Source organism: Epinephelus moara, chromosome 3 (genome assembly GCF_006386435.1).
Source record: "Epinephelus moara isolate mb chromosome 3, YSFRI_EMoa_1.0, whole genome shotgun sequence".
NCBI lineage: Eukaryota > Metazoa > Chordata > Actinopteri > Perciformes > Serranidae > Epinephelus > Epinephelus moara.
Genome location: NC_065508.1, coordinates 52,960 through 68,277, shown reverse-complemented (window position 1 = coordinate 68,277; position 15,318 = coordinate 52,960). Strand labels below are relative to the sequence as shown.

The 15,318-nt window shown below is 41.6% G+C and overlaps 1 protein-coding gene across 1 annotated transcript in view; it reads right to left on the bottom strand.

Annotated features, from left to right (window-relative positions):
• Window positions 1-663: 663 nt before the first annotated feature.
• Window positions 664-15,318, bottom strand: part of LOC126384012 (platelet-derived growth factor receptor beta-like) — a 24,915-nt gene continuing 10,260 nt past the window's right edge. Inside the window, exons 14-28 of the mRNA XM_050034821.1 lie at window positions 15,226-15,318; window positions 14,040-14,134; window positions 11,572-11,704; window positions 11,352-11,456; window positions 11,142-11,246; window positions 5,658-5,760; window positions 5,402-5,523; window positions 4,921-5,036; window positions 4,237-4,359; window positions 4,045-4,156; window positions 3,862-3,961; window positions 3,575-3,680; window positions 1,937-2,054; window positions 1,603-1,729; window positions 664-1,158 (exon numbers count right to left, since the gene is read on the bottom strand). The exon at window positions 15,226-15,318 is cut by the window's right edge and continues 16 nt beyond it. Coding sequence (XP_049890778.1) covers window positions 1,053-1,158; window positions 1,603-1,729; window positions 1,937-2,054; window positions 3,575-3,680; window positions 3,862-3,961; window positions 4,045-4,156; window positions 4,237-4,359; window positions 4,921-5,036; window positions 5,402-5,523; window positions 5,658-5,760; window positions 11,142-11,246; window positions 11,352-11,456; window positions 11,572-11,704; window positions 14,040-14,134; window positions 15,226-15,318 — 1,664 coding nt within the window. The 3' untranslated portion in view covers window positions 664-1,052. The remainder of the gene's footprint in view (window positions 1,159-1,602; window positions 1,730-1,936; window positions 2,055-3,574; window positions 3,681-3,861; window positions 3,962-4,044; window positions 4,157-4,236; window positions 4,360-4,920; window positions 5,037-5,401; window positions 5,524-5,657; window positions 5,761-11,141; window positions 11,247-11,351; window positions 11,457-11,571; window positions 11,705-14,039; window positions 14,135-15,225) is intronic.

Genomic DNA, 15,318 nt, shown 5'->3' with positions numbered 1-15,318 from the left:
TGTGTTTATCTGATTTCTCATAATCAGATAATGGCTTTTATCTGATAAAGCCTATCGGATTATGCTGTTTACATGACCACTTGAATAATCAGGTAACTCCAGAAATCAGATAATGATCGGTTTATTAGTGCACATGTAAACGCGCTCATTGTTAGGTGAAACTAGACGTTGAGAAATAGGTCTGTATTTGTTACTCTTATTTACAGCAGTTTCAGGAAGTATGGCCAAACAATATTGTCTATTCTTGAAATTACTTACAACTAAAACACTAATTTAGATTAAGTGTAATGAACATCTTGAGTAACAATATCTAGGAGAAGTGGAGCTGAGGCTTTGTCAAATCCACCTCTGAGGTGGGATCCAAATAATCCTGAAATTTGGTATCAAATTGATCAAGATCTCTGCCTTAACTTTGAAATACCCAAATGCCTTTATCTGGATTAAAGGGAGGATTGCATTACCAGATCTGAATCCTGATCCTCAGGATCTGTGTTGAAATACCCAGTTTTCAGATCAGATCAGGATTTAATCCAATCCAGCCAGGATAATCCTATCAGATCACTTTGAAATACTGGGCCCAGGTGATAAATAATCTCATGGATTATAGTCTTTATGAAGGAGACACATCAGAAACCTTCAGTTAAAATAATAATTAATGAAAGACAGAGACAAGCTGAGAGGATTTTATTCTGAAAAGTATCTTTAATAAAACGTTCTGACTCTGATCAGTTTGTCTAAAAGCAGTTAGAATAAAGATGCAGCAGATTATATCACAGAGTAAATACAGAATATACAGCTGCAGATTATAACGTCATTAATCTGACTCAGGACCTGCTGGAAGAAGAGTTCTGTTTCCCGTTTACAAACACAAACATGTAAACAATCCTGTTTCCTTTGACGCCTTACAGTCATAACTGTGAGTAAAAACAACCCACGTTACCTGTCTGATGATGTCATGTCTTTATGAATGAATTAATCACCCGTCGTGGAAGGTTAATTAAACCCTTCCTCTTGTCTGGAAGGCAGCGGAGCCTTCACAGGCAGCTCTCGTCCTATTCCTCATGCCGTTGGGATGACTCAGGAGCATCCTCAACTTGATGGTTGTCCTCTGATGATGTCACTTCCTGTACTTCTGGTGTCTCCTGAAACAGCTGAGGGCTGCAGAGGAGAGAGACATCTTCATCACTATCATCATCATCATCATCATCAGTAGTATCTAGTTCACAAAGAATTTTGAATAAAACTAATTGATCAGTGAATTCAGATAAATGAAAATAAACATCAGAGTAATCAGTTAAAGACTCTGATCATTAATGAATGAATGAATGAATGAATCATCCAGATTTCCCAGCAGTCTTTGCTTCAAGTGAAACATGCAGGACTGTAAACATCCAGCAGAGGACACCACACAGCAGCTGATTCAGATTATCAGCAAAGACACAAATAACAACAAACAAAAAAAGCTAAACAATAAAAACTAAATCTATCAACAACAACAACAACAACAACAATATAATACAGAAACAACATAAACATGTTGTGTCATCATTAATCTGATGTAATAAACAGATCCTTCTTTATGAGCCTCAGACAAATTCTTACCTGACTGCGGCCAGCGCAGCATCTCCACTGGTTTCTATGGTGATGTCAGTGAAGGGGATGATGTAAGTACCGTGGGAGGGGCCTGCCTCCTCTGGCCCCGCCTCTGAAAGGTGAGGGGCGTGGCGTCCTGTCAACAACACGACGAGTGATCTCGTGAGTTCATCTTCTCTGATCAATAATATGATCGGTGACATGATCAGTCACATGATCTATAACATGATCTATAACATGATCAGTAACATGATCGAAAAGATGATCAGTAACAAGATCGATAACACGATCGATGACGTGATCAGTAACACGATCAATAACATGACGTCAGTGTGTCTCTGACCATCTGTGTCTGTCTGTCCATCAGTCTGATCACCAGCAGCTCTGGATGGACTCAGTTTGGATCCAACAACAGCTGGATGGTCCCCTTTCATGAAGTCCTCCGTCAGCTGGAGGTAACGCTGAAACACAGGAACAACAACAGTACTGAGAGAGCTGTATCTGAGAGAACATCAGGAAGAATCAAACACAACACCAGGAAGAATCAAACACAACATTAGGAAGAATCAAGCACAAAATCAGGAAGAATCAAACACAACACCAGGAAGAATCAAACACAACATTAGGAAGAATCAAGCACAACATCAGGAAGAATCAAACACAACATCAGGAAGAATCAAAGACAACATCAGGAAGAATCAAAGACAACATTAGGAAGAATCAAACACAACATCAGGAAGACTCAAACATACAACATCAGGAAGAATCAAACACAACATCAGGAAGAGTCAAACACAACATCAGGAAGAATCAAAGACAACATCAGGAAGAATCAAAGACAACATTAGGAAGAATCAAACACAACATCAGGAAGACTCAAACATACAACATCAGGAAGAATCAAACACAACATCAGGAAGAATCAAACACAACATCAGGAAGAATCAAACACAACATCAGGAAGAATCAAAGACAACATCAGGAAGAATCAAAGACAACATTAGGAAGAATCAAACACAACATCAGGAAGACTCAAACATACAACATCAGGAAGAATCAAACACAACATCAGGAAGAATCAAACACAACATCAGGAAGAATCAAACACAACATCAGGAAGAATCAAAGACAACATCAGGAAGAATCAAAGACAACATTAGGAAGAATCAAACACAACATCAGGAAGACTCAAACATACAACATCAGGAAGAATCAAACACAACATCAGGAAGAATCAAACACAACATCAGGAAGAATCAAACACAACATCAGGAAGAATCAAAGACAACATCAGGAAGAATCAAAGACAACATTAGGAAGAATCAAACACAACATCAGGAAGACTCAAACATACAACATCAGGAAGAATCAAACACAACATCAGGAAGAATCAAACACAACATCAGGAAGAATCAAACACAATATCAGGAAGACTCAAAGACAACATCAGGAAGAATCAAAGACAACATCAGGAAGAATCAAAGACAACATTAGGAAGAATCAAACACAACATCAGGAAGACTCAAACATACAACATCAGGAAGAATCAAACACAACATCAGGAAGAGTCAAACACAACATCAGGAAGAATCAAACACAACACCAGGAAGAATCAAACACACAACATCAGGAAGAATCAAACACAACACCAGAACATAAAATGTGATGAAGTTTTATTTTTTTCTGTCATTATGAAAAGTTATGCCAGTTTGTCTTTCTGCTGAAGACAGGGAAATTTGTCCTAAAGCTGCTGCCGTATTTATCTCCTCCACCATAACGAAGCAGTTTCATCCAGCCGTGACAGAGGGGACAGACGGAGTTACACTTTGTGACGGGGGAGGAGGATGGTTCGGTTTTGGGAAGAGAGTGTTTGTGTCAAACAGGAAACAGTAACAAGTTGGACTTCCTGTAATGAAGTTTTTGTTGTGAGTTTGATTGAACAGACTCACCTAGGACGAATCATAATAAAGAGACTTGGTACCTTTTTGTAGTCGTCAGTCAACGTGTTTCCAAAGGAGACGACCAATGAGGAGAAAGAAGGTCTAGACTGAGGTTTCTCCTCCCAACACTGTCTCATCAGGTCGTAACTGAGGACACAGAGACAGACATAGGACACCTCAGACTGAAGGGATCCACTAAGTGAAGAGCGCAGAGCTTCACTTCAGGTGACCTGATTGGCTGAATGAACTCAAATTAGGCGTGGAGATGAAACAGATGATGTCATAATGACAGTAAAGAGAAGCGTGCGGAGCTCAGTCTGAGTCATACATGTTGTGCGAAGCATGATCAGGTCGACTCATCCTGTATCCTCTCTTCAGGGACGAGTAGAACTCCTGGGTCATGGGGAGGTCAGGGTACGGGCTCCCACCTGGGACAAAACACACATCACACTGCAGTGAGGCAGATGGAGAATGGGTGGACTGGTGTGTGCACTGGTCTAAACTGGTTTACCCAGAGAGAAGATCTCCCACAGTAAGACTCCGTAGGACCAGACGTCACTTTGAGAGCTGTAAATGTTCTGGAAGATGCTCTCTGGAGACATCCACTTCACCGGCAGGAAGCTCTGAAAATTAAAGGGTGCACTTTTTACCGTCTGTTTATGAAACTACGATTGTTTATTAATAATCGATGTCATTCACTGACGTTTCCTCGGGCGACGTAGTCCTGGTCTTTCGTCAGATCTCTGGCCAAACCAAAGTCACAGATCTTCACCAGCTTCGCCTCACACACCAGGACGTTCCTCGCTGCCAGGTCTCTGTGGACACACTGTGGGACAACAGAGTGACACGAGTCTATACACAGCAAAACATGTTAACCCACACCGCATCACATGAACACACAACACAACACCTTAACACACAACACAACACATGAACACACAACACATGAACAGACAACACAACACATGAACACACAACACATGAGCACACAACACAACACATGAACACACAACATATGGACACAAAATATATGAGCACACAACACATGATCACACAACACATGAACACACAACACATGATCACACAACACATGAACACACAACACATTAACATACAACACATGAACACACTACACATGAACACACAACACAACACATGAAGACACAACACACCACATGAACACACAACACCTGAACACACAACACAACACATTAACACACAACACAACACATGAACACAAAACACATTAACACACAACACAACACATGAACACACAACACGTGAACACACAACACAACACATGAACACACAACACAACACCTGAACACACAACACTTGAACACACAACACATGAACATGCAGCAGTGTTGATGACTGAGTGACCTACGTTTCTGGAGGACAGGAAGTCCATGGCCTGAGAGATCTGGTAGGAGAAACTGAGGAGGTCGTTGAGACTGAGGACAGGAGAGTCACTGAGGAGGACAGCTGGCGCCTCCTGCTGGTCTGAAGGAGAAGGACACGGTCAGTTACAGTTTTAATGCTCCTTATACTTCATCCTGTTTCACTCAGAGCTGTTGTCCTCCATCATGGACACTCTCTGTCCCATCTAGTGGTAGTGAGACCACAATACACTAATTCATGTAAAAACAAGATGGCTGCCATCTCTGCAGAGTCAGTCTGCAGCTGATCCTGAGACAGACGTGGACAAAACCTGATCAGAGTTTATGTTAATGATTCTGTCGTTAAAGATCAAAATAAAGATCCTGTCTTTAACACTGTGACGTCCTTCAGTTTGAACATATAAAACACATGAATGTAAACACATGTTATATGTACAGTATTTGTACACAGAATATGTCATGTATCACCTGTGGGCATGTACGGCGTCTCGTAGACCGCAGGCTCAATATCGGCATAGCTGAGCTCCTTCATTGCCACATACTGAACGCTCTCCTCTTTATTCATGTCCATGTACCCTCCATCACTCTCACTGCAGGGACAGACAGAGAGACAGACAGCGTCAACCTCAGAGACAGACAGGTAGAGATAGAGAGACAGGTGTGTGTGTGTGTGTGTGTGTGTGTGTGTGTGTGTGTGTGTGTGTGTGTGTGTGTGTGTGTTGACCTCTTGGTGTGTGTGTCACTCTGTAGGAAGGTGTGTTTGTTCCTCTGCAGGTAGTTCACCAGGTCTCCATGACGACAAAACTCAGTGATGAGATATACAGGACCTGGACAGACAGACAGACAGACAGACATACAGACAGACAGACAGAGAGCCAGTTGTTGTGTCCTGTATGATCAGCTGTAGTTCTCTGTTCCTCCACAGGGTGGCATCACTGCAGAGCTCTAACCTGGTGAGACCATCCTGATGTTGTGAGCTCTGTGCTCAGTCTCTGTCTGGACTCACTGACGCCTCACACACCCGATAATTCAAATCCAATCAGAGCCAATCAGGGATCAGCACTGTAGGCGCTGAATCTGACATTAGTGAACACAACAATGAATGATGTTACTGCAGACACAGAGTAAATAACAACAAGTAAACAACATCGTTTTAAGATGGCGTCAGGTGCACCAAGTGCATTTGGAGCTCTGGTAGCAGTATCAGTTTATGCTGTTTTTTTAAGCATTTTAGGTCACCGTTTTAAAAATTCTGAGGAGTGCTTTGGATATGATACTTTTACGCAGCTGAGAACTGAGCGTTTGGACGAAATCTGTCACCTGTCAGTCAAAGCTGACAAGCTTTGTGGATATGGCAGTGTTGTCTGGATCACCTTGCAGTCTAAAGCCGCATTCAAAGCAAGTTCCGGAGGAACCCAGCGATATATTAATATTATCAATCTGCCTACTGCTTTCAGGAGATATCCATCAGTGTCCGGGCCCTACAAACTTGCAAACAGCAAAACACCGGTAAAAATAAGCCTAACATCAGCAGCAGCAGCTGCTGCTCTAACTGCAGAAAGGTGGTAAGACCAAACGCCAAAGCAGTTGCATGTGACTTTTGTGACATTTTTGTTCATATAAGGTGCAGAAATATTGCTCCAAAATTGTATGACCAGGCTGTAAGAAATAAGTCAGATATCCCGCTGGTTTGTAACCGGTGTTGTGTGCAGGAAATGTGCAGCGCCGATGTCTTTGATGACACAAATGATGTGAGGACTTATGATGAGGATAGCATGGATGGGAGAGACTATGATTCACTCGGCCTTTTAAATCGGAAAGGGATGCATTTTATTCACGTCAATGCCAGGAGTCTTCTTCCCAAACTGGATAAAATCCGGCACCTCGCGACTACTTCAAAAGCTGCTGTGATCGCTGTGTCGGAGACCTGGCTGGACAGTTCTATTCAAGATGGTGAAGTTGGGCTTTTAGGTTATTACATCTACCAACGAGATCGCAACAGACACGGAGGAGGAGTATGCCTTTTTATAAGGACTGACATAACTTTCAATCCGCGTCATGATCTACAGGTGGATGGCTTGGAGGCAGCTTGGGTGGAGTTAATTCTTCCTAAAACCAAGCCCATCATTGTAGGTGTCTGTTACCGCCCGCCTAAACAAACAGACTTCTATGAACTCCTTGAATCTGTCTGTTGTGAAACCAATATTTGCCGAGAGAAAGAATGTGTCATCATGGGTGATTTTAATACAAATCTATTATTGCCACGAAGTAGCCTAAAAGAGTCTCTTTCATGTCTCTGTAAGGTGTCTGGTTTACAGCAATTAATTACTGAGCCTACTAGGTTGTCTATTAATTGCCAGTCCCTTCTTGACTTGATTTTAGTATCTGACTGTGGAATGATATGTCACTCAGGTGTGTTGGATGTGGCTTTCAGTGATCATAATGCAGTTTTTTGCACACGCAAGAAAATGAAATCTCAGCCAATAAATGAGCATTGTTCCATCAAATACAGATGTACCAAACAGTACTCTGCTGAGGTGTTCAATCAAAGGCTATTTGAGAGAAACTGGTCGGATGTACTCGAATGTAATGATGTTGACAAAGCTTGGGATTTGTTCAAGCAGCATTTCATAGCTGTTCTTGATAAAGTTGCACCAATGAGGGAAACAAGAATTAAGCACAGAAGTGCATGTTGGATGTCATCTGAAATCGTTGATCTGATCAGACAACGTAACAGATGTTTCATAAATTTAAAAAGTCTAAACTACCAGCTGACTATAACTCTTATGCTAATCTTAGAAATCAAGTTAGTTACAAGGTCCAGCAGGCTAAGTCTGAATTATATTCTGATTCCATTGCTGCAAATGCAAAACAGCCTAAAAAACTATGGAAAATTCTCAATGATATGGGATCAACAGCAAAATCAAAATCACAGTCTGGTAAAGCAGGGCTTATTATTGAAGATGAGATGTATTTTGATAAGCGGCTGATTGCCTGCCATTTTAACCATTACTTTACAACGGTTGCTGCCAGTCTGGTCAGTAAATTGCCAGGTGCTTCTGATAAATATGGCAATTCATTTGTTAACTCCTTTTATAGAAGTAAAAATGTCTCTGCAGATGCATTTGCAATTAGTCCTGTCTCAGAGGATAAAGTGGTCCACTGGCTTGGACCTTATCCCCTCCAGGTTTCTTAGGGATAGTGCTGGGGTTACATCTAGTATTCTTACCTATGTCATAAATCTGTCCATAAGTCAGGGTGTTTTCCCAAACGATATGAAGAATGCTAGGATGGTTCCGCTCTTAAAGAAAAATAACAGAGCTAATGTTGGGGATTATAGGCCAGTCTGTAAACCATATCAAAGATTTTTTAACATCTTGTGTATGAACAGGTGGAGGAGTATCTCATCAGGCATGATCTATTATATGAGCTCCAGTCTGGTTTTAGAGCTGCATATTCTACTGACACCTGTCTCATTCACCTCTTCGACTATGTGCGTCAGAATTTTGATCTAGGGAATTATGTTGGTATGCTTCTACTTGACTTGCAAAAAGCATTCGATACTGTGAACCATGACATTTTGATTTCTAAATTACAGTGCATGGGTTTTAGAAACTCAGCACTCAAATGGTTCACTTCTTACCTAACGGATAGGACACAAGTATGCGATGTTGAGGGGACCCTCTCTGATCCACAGAGTATAACATGCGGGGTGCCCCAAGGTTCGATCCTGGGGCCCCTGTTATTTTTAATATACATAAATGACATGTCAGCTGCGGTACGGTGCAAGTTGCTATTATATGCCGATGATTCTGCTTTACTTGTCCCAGGGTGTAATGTTAAAGACATTGAAAATACTCTTGGCATAGAGTTTGAGTCTGTCTACCAGTGGCTTGTAGACAATAAGCTCTCTATGCATCTGGGCAAGACTGAATCAATCTTGTTTGGTACAAAAAGGAAGTTAATAAAATCAAATACTTTAAAGGTGATGTGTAATGGGTCTGAAATTGTGTCTAAATCAAGTGTCACATATTTGGGTCTAACACTGGATCAATCACTTATAGGTGAATCCATTGCAGCAAAAACTTTAGCCAAATGTGCCTGTAAGTTGAAGTTTTTATATCGCAAAACAAAGCTTTTTGATTTTTCTGTAAAGAAATTATTGGTATTAACTGTGATTCAATGTCATGTGGATTTTGCTTGCTCTGCATGGTTTTCTGGGTTGACAGTGAAACTTTAAAACAAATTCCAAGTGCTGCAAAACAATGTTATTCAGTATCTGTTAAAAGCCCCCCCGTACTCATATTGGTAGGGAGGAGTTTACAAGAGCTGGTCTACTACCTGTACATCTAAGAGTAGAGCAACTTAAGCTGAACCATATGTTTAACATTGTTAATCGTCATGCCCCCAAATATTTATGCTCTAATGTATCCATGGTCCACACGCAGCATAGTCATAACACTAGGGCCAGCATCCGCTCCTGCATAGTTCCTAGAGCTAATAATGCAGTTAAAAACTCTTTCTTTTACACTGGTATCATGGCATGGAATAGTTTGCCCAATTGCTGCAAAACGCTTCTCATCACGAGGGATTTTTAAAAGACAGGTCAAGGAGATTTTATGGAACAAGGTGGATATTTATTGATGAATTGGATAGTTTTTTACAGCTGTTTCTTTTTTACTGTATGTATTTTTAGTCTGAGTTTGTCTGCTTCTTGTTTATTTGTTTCTTGTGTGTAAACACCAAGGACCATGCTGGAAATAAGTATTTTACTTTAGCATGTCATCCTTAGGATTACTGTCTTATCATCTTCCTGAAATCAATCAATCAATCAATCAATCAACAACAACAACAGTTTGACCTCACAGAGTTCCTCAGAGGAAACAACGTTGTCATCGTTCTTCTGACAGATTTGAGAAAAGCCTGTCAGCTGACTCGATGTTCCTGGTGTTCTGTTTCTCTGATTGGCTGAAGGAGTTTGTCTGTCCAGGTGAGTCCTCCTGAAAGTGTCTGAGGTGTCAGAGTCCAGACTAGTACAAACAACATGTAGAGCTCACAACATCAGGCCGTCTCACCAGGCTCTCAGCTCACAGACGAGTTAGTTAGTTCATTGGTTCGTTAAACAAACTGTGAGATTCGATCAGATTAATGTGGATTAACTCAAGATTAGACGATGAATCTCCTGAGACCTCAGCTTCTGTGTGGTCTGAATCTTTAATGTCTCTGAGCTGTTTGGGATCAGTCGGACCTGATGAATAGAAAAACTGAACATTGTCTTTAAATAGGAAGTAGTTTTAGAAAAAACAGATGTCCTCATATGAGGACGTTTAATTTCAACACACACAGTGTGTCATAAAGAATCAAACTGTTAATTTCAATATCTGAACGTTGTTGTGAAAAATCTTTTGTGATTTGTTTGTAACTGTGGATGAATTTTCTTTGCTCCATACTCTGAGCAAGGTCTGTCCTTTTGTCTGTAGAGACAGTCTGACAATAATAAAGTCCCAGTGTCCTTTACAAACATTATTTATCAGAAATAAAGTCTGAACCATAAACTCTGATCAGGTTTTGTCCATGTCTGTCTCAGGATCAGCTGCAGACTGACTTGGCAGAGATGTCAGCCATCTTGTTTTTACATGGATTAGTGTATTGTGGTCTCACTACCACTAGGTGGGACAGAGAGTGTCCATGATGGAGGACAACAGTTCTGAGTGAAGCAGGATGAAACCCAGAATGAGACGTTGTGACGGCCTGCTCCTCTGCCTGCTCTCTGGCTTTCTCACTTCCCTGGGTGGAAGTTTTGGGCAGGTCGTCAGGCCAATTTGCCTCGCCTGTGTGTATGTGGACCAGGGTATTGAAGGGCTGTCTAAACTGACATTCTCCCTCTTGCTGCTTGCTGGTTTCCACCTGCCATGGGGAATTAAGTATTGTTTCCTCCTGCATTCAACACTTTGACACAGCACACTCCACTCACCCATACACTGCATACATGACTGACACTTAACATTTAATCCCACTCATACTTTTTGGTTTATTTTGATCTAATTTCAACTTAAATGATTTAGTAATAAATTATATTTTGATTTGGTACTTCATGTGTGGACTCCCTTGTTGCCACTAACTGGCCCGGTTTGTGACAATGTCCTCATGTGAGGACGCAGGGTCTCAGGAGGTTCAGTAAGGATTAGTTCAGGATCCAAGTGTTCACCTCCTCTGGTGCACGCTCCGAGCAGGTTGACCACGTTCAGGTGAGGACCGAGATGAACCAACACCTTCAACTCCGACATCAAGGACTGAACAGCACCACTGCTGGCTGAACACACACACACACACACACACACACACACAAACACAGATGACGTTACAGAATTGATTTCAGGACTGAAGTTAATCAATAATCAGTCTGACAGGTACATACGTTTGACCATCTTAACGGCTGCTTTAGTCGTAGAATGAGAGTGAAGCAGACCGGAGACAGTCGCCTCGACAACACGACCAAACGCACCTGAACCCAACACCCGACCTGGAGACAGACAGGCAGACAGACAGACAGGCAGACAGAATCAGAGATTTCTGATCCACAGTTGTCTGTGGGGATTAAGAAGTATCAGTACCTAGTAACTACTAAAGAGTATTACCTAGGACTACGTTGTCTCGTGGTACTTCCCAGGTGGAGTTGTAGGGCAGGTGGGCGGGGTCAAGGTAGGTGTACTGCTGTCCATCAGGACTCACCGACTCAATCACCTTCCAACGAACTTCATAACGAGGTTTCTAACAAACAGGAAGAACTGGGTCAAATAAAAGATTCTGCTGAGGTACTGCTGTTACACTGAACTACAAACAACTGAAACACTGAAACTACAAACTACTGTAACACTGAAACTACAAACTACTGTAACACTGACACTACAAACTACTGTAGCACGGAAACTACAAACTAGTGTCACACTGAAACTACAAACTACTGTAACAGTGAACTACAAACTACTGCAGCACTGAAACTACAAACTACTGTAACACTGAAACTACAAACTACTGAAACACTGAAACTACAAACTACCGTAACACTGACACTACAAACTATTGTAGCACTGAAAGTACAAACTACTGTAGCATGGAAACTACAAACTACTGTCACACTGAAACTACAAACTACTGTAACACTGAACTACAAACTACTGCAGCACTGAAACTACAAACTACTGTAACACTGAAACTACAAACTACTGTAACACTGAAATTACAAACTACTGTAACACTGAACTGCAAACTACTGTAACACTGAAACTACAAACTGCTGTCACAATGAAACTACAAACTACTGTAACACTGAAACTCCAAAGAACTGTAACACTGAAACTACAAACTACTGTAACACTGAAACTACAAAGTACTGCAGCACTGAAACTACATACTACTGTAGCACTGAACTACAAACACTGTAGCACTGAAACTACAAACTACTGTATCACTGAAACTACAAAGTACTGCAGCACTGAAACTACAAACTAATGTAACACTGAAACTACAAACTACTGTAACACTGAAACTACAAAGAACTGTAACACTGAAACTACAAACTACTGTAACACTGAACTACAGACTACTGTATCACTGAAACTACAAAGTACTGCAGCACTGAAACTACAAAGAACTGCAAAAGTGAAACTACAAAACTACTGTTACACTGAAACTACAAAGAAGTGCAACAGTGAAACTACAAAGAAGTGCATCAGTGAAACTACAAACTACTGTAACACTGAAACTACAAAGAACTGCAACACTGAAACTACAAACTACTAAAACACTGAAACTATAAAGTACTGCAGCACTGAACTACAAACTGCTGTAACACTGAAATTACAAACTACTGTATCACTGAAACTACAAACTACTGTAACACTGAAACTACAAACTACTCTAACACTGAAACTACAAATGACTGTAGCACTGAAACTACAAACTACTGTAACACTGAAACTACAAAGTACTGTAGCACTGAAACTACAAACTACTGCAGCAATGAAACTACAAACTACTGTAACACTGAAACTACAAACTACTGTAGCACTGAAACTACAAATTACTGTAACACTGAAACTACAAACTACTGTAGCACTGAAACTACAAATTACTGTAACACTGAAACTACAAAGTACTGTAGCACTGAAACTACAAATTACTGTAACACTGAAACTACAAACTACTGTAGCACTGAAACTACAAATTACTGTAACAGTGAAACTACAAACTACTGTAGCACTGAAACTACAAATTACTGTAACACTGAAACTACAAACTACTGTAGCACTGAAACTACAAATTACTGTAACAGTGAAACTACAAACTACTGTAGCACTGAAACTACAAATTACTGTAACACTGAAACTACAAAGTACTGTAGCACTGAAACTACAAATTACTGTAACACTGAAACTACAAAGTACTGTAACACTGAAACTACAAACTACTGTAACACTGAAACTACAAACTACTTTAGCACTGAAACTACAAAGAACTGTAACACTGAAACTACAAACTACTGCAGCACTGAAACTACAAACTACTGTAACACTGAAACTACAAAGTACTGTAACACTGAAACTACAAACTACTGTAGCACTGAAACTACAAATTACTGTAACACTGAAACTACAAAGTACTGCAGCACTGAAACTACAAAGAAGTGCATCAGTGAAACTACAAACTACTGTAACACTGAAACTACAAAGAACTGCAACACTGAAACTACAAACTACTAAAACACTGAAACTATAATGTACTGCAGCACTGAACTACAAATGACTGTAGCACTGAAACTACAAACTACTCTAACACTGAAACTACAAATTACTGTAACACTGAAACTACAAACTAATGTAACACTGAAACTACAAATGACTGTAGCACTGAAACTACAAACTACTGTAACACTGAAACTACAAATGACTGTAACACTGAAACTACAAACTACTGTAACACTGAAACTACAAACTACTTTAGCACTGAAGCTACAAAGTACTGTAGCACTGAAACTACAAACTACTGCAGCACTGAAACTACAAACTACTGTAACACTGAAACTACAGCACGTCATAGTACTGACTTTTCTCCAGAGGAGGATGAGGATGATGAGGAAGACAACGGCGAGGATGACCAGAACCAGAACGACCGCCAACACTGTGACCTGAGACAGAAGAGCTGGAGACAGACAGGAGGTCAGAGAGAGACAGGAGGACAGAGTCAGACAGGAGGACGGACAGACAGAGAGACAAGAACACAGATAAATAATGTACATCACTACAGATTACTGTCTGTCCATCCTGTAGAGAGACCCCTCCTCAGAGGGTCCAAGGACAGAGAGTCCAAGCGTCCAAAACAGAGGGTCCAAGGACAGAGAGTCCAAGGACAGAGAGTCCAAGGACAGAGGGTCCAAGGACAGAGAGTACAAGGACTGAGAGTCCAAGGGCAGAGAGTCCAAGGACTGAGAGTCCAAGGGTAGAGGGTTCAAGGACAGAGAGTCCAAGGACAGAGGGTTCAAGGGCAGAGAGTCCAAGGACTGAGGGTCCAAGGACAGAGAGTCCAAGGACAGAGAGTCCAAGGACTGAGAGTCCAAGGGCAGAGGGTCCAAGGACTGGGAGTCCAAGGACAGAGGGTTCAAGGACAGAGAGTCCAAGGACAGAGGGTTCAAGGGCAGGGGGTTCAACGACAGAATCCAAGGACAGAGGGTTGAAAGGTAGACAGGTGGAAGGGTAGACAGTAGGACAGGTGGACAGTACATACAGTTGGACAGTAGGACAGGTAGACAGTATGTATACTTGGACAGGTGGACTGTAGGACAGGTGGACAGTACATACAGTTGGACAGGTGGACAGTAGGACAGGTGGACAGTACGTACAGTTGGACAGGTGGACAGTACGTACAGTTGGACAGGTGGACACGTAGACAATATGTATAGTTGGACAGGTGGACAGTACGTACAGTTGGACAGGTGGACAGTAGGACAGGTGGACAGTATGTACAGTTGGACAGTAGGACACGTAGACAATATGTATAGTTGGACAGGTGGACAGTAGGACAGGTGGACAGTACGTACAGTTGGACAGGTGGACAGTAGGACAGGTGGACAGTACGTACAGTCGGACAGGTGGACAGTAGGACAGGTGGACAGTACGTATAGTTAGACAGGTGGACAGCAGGACAGGTGGACAGTACGTATAGTTGGACAGGTGGACAGTAGGACAGGTGGACAGTTGGACAGGTGGACAGTAGGACAGGTGGACAGTACGTACAGTTGGACAGGACTCGCATGTCTCTGGCTCTTCGTCCTGCAGAGTTTTTGGCTTCACAGCGAACAGCTGACAGCGAGCTGAGACTCTGGAGAG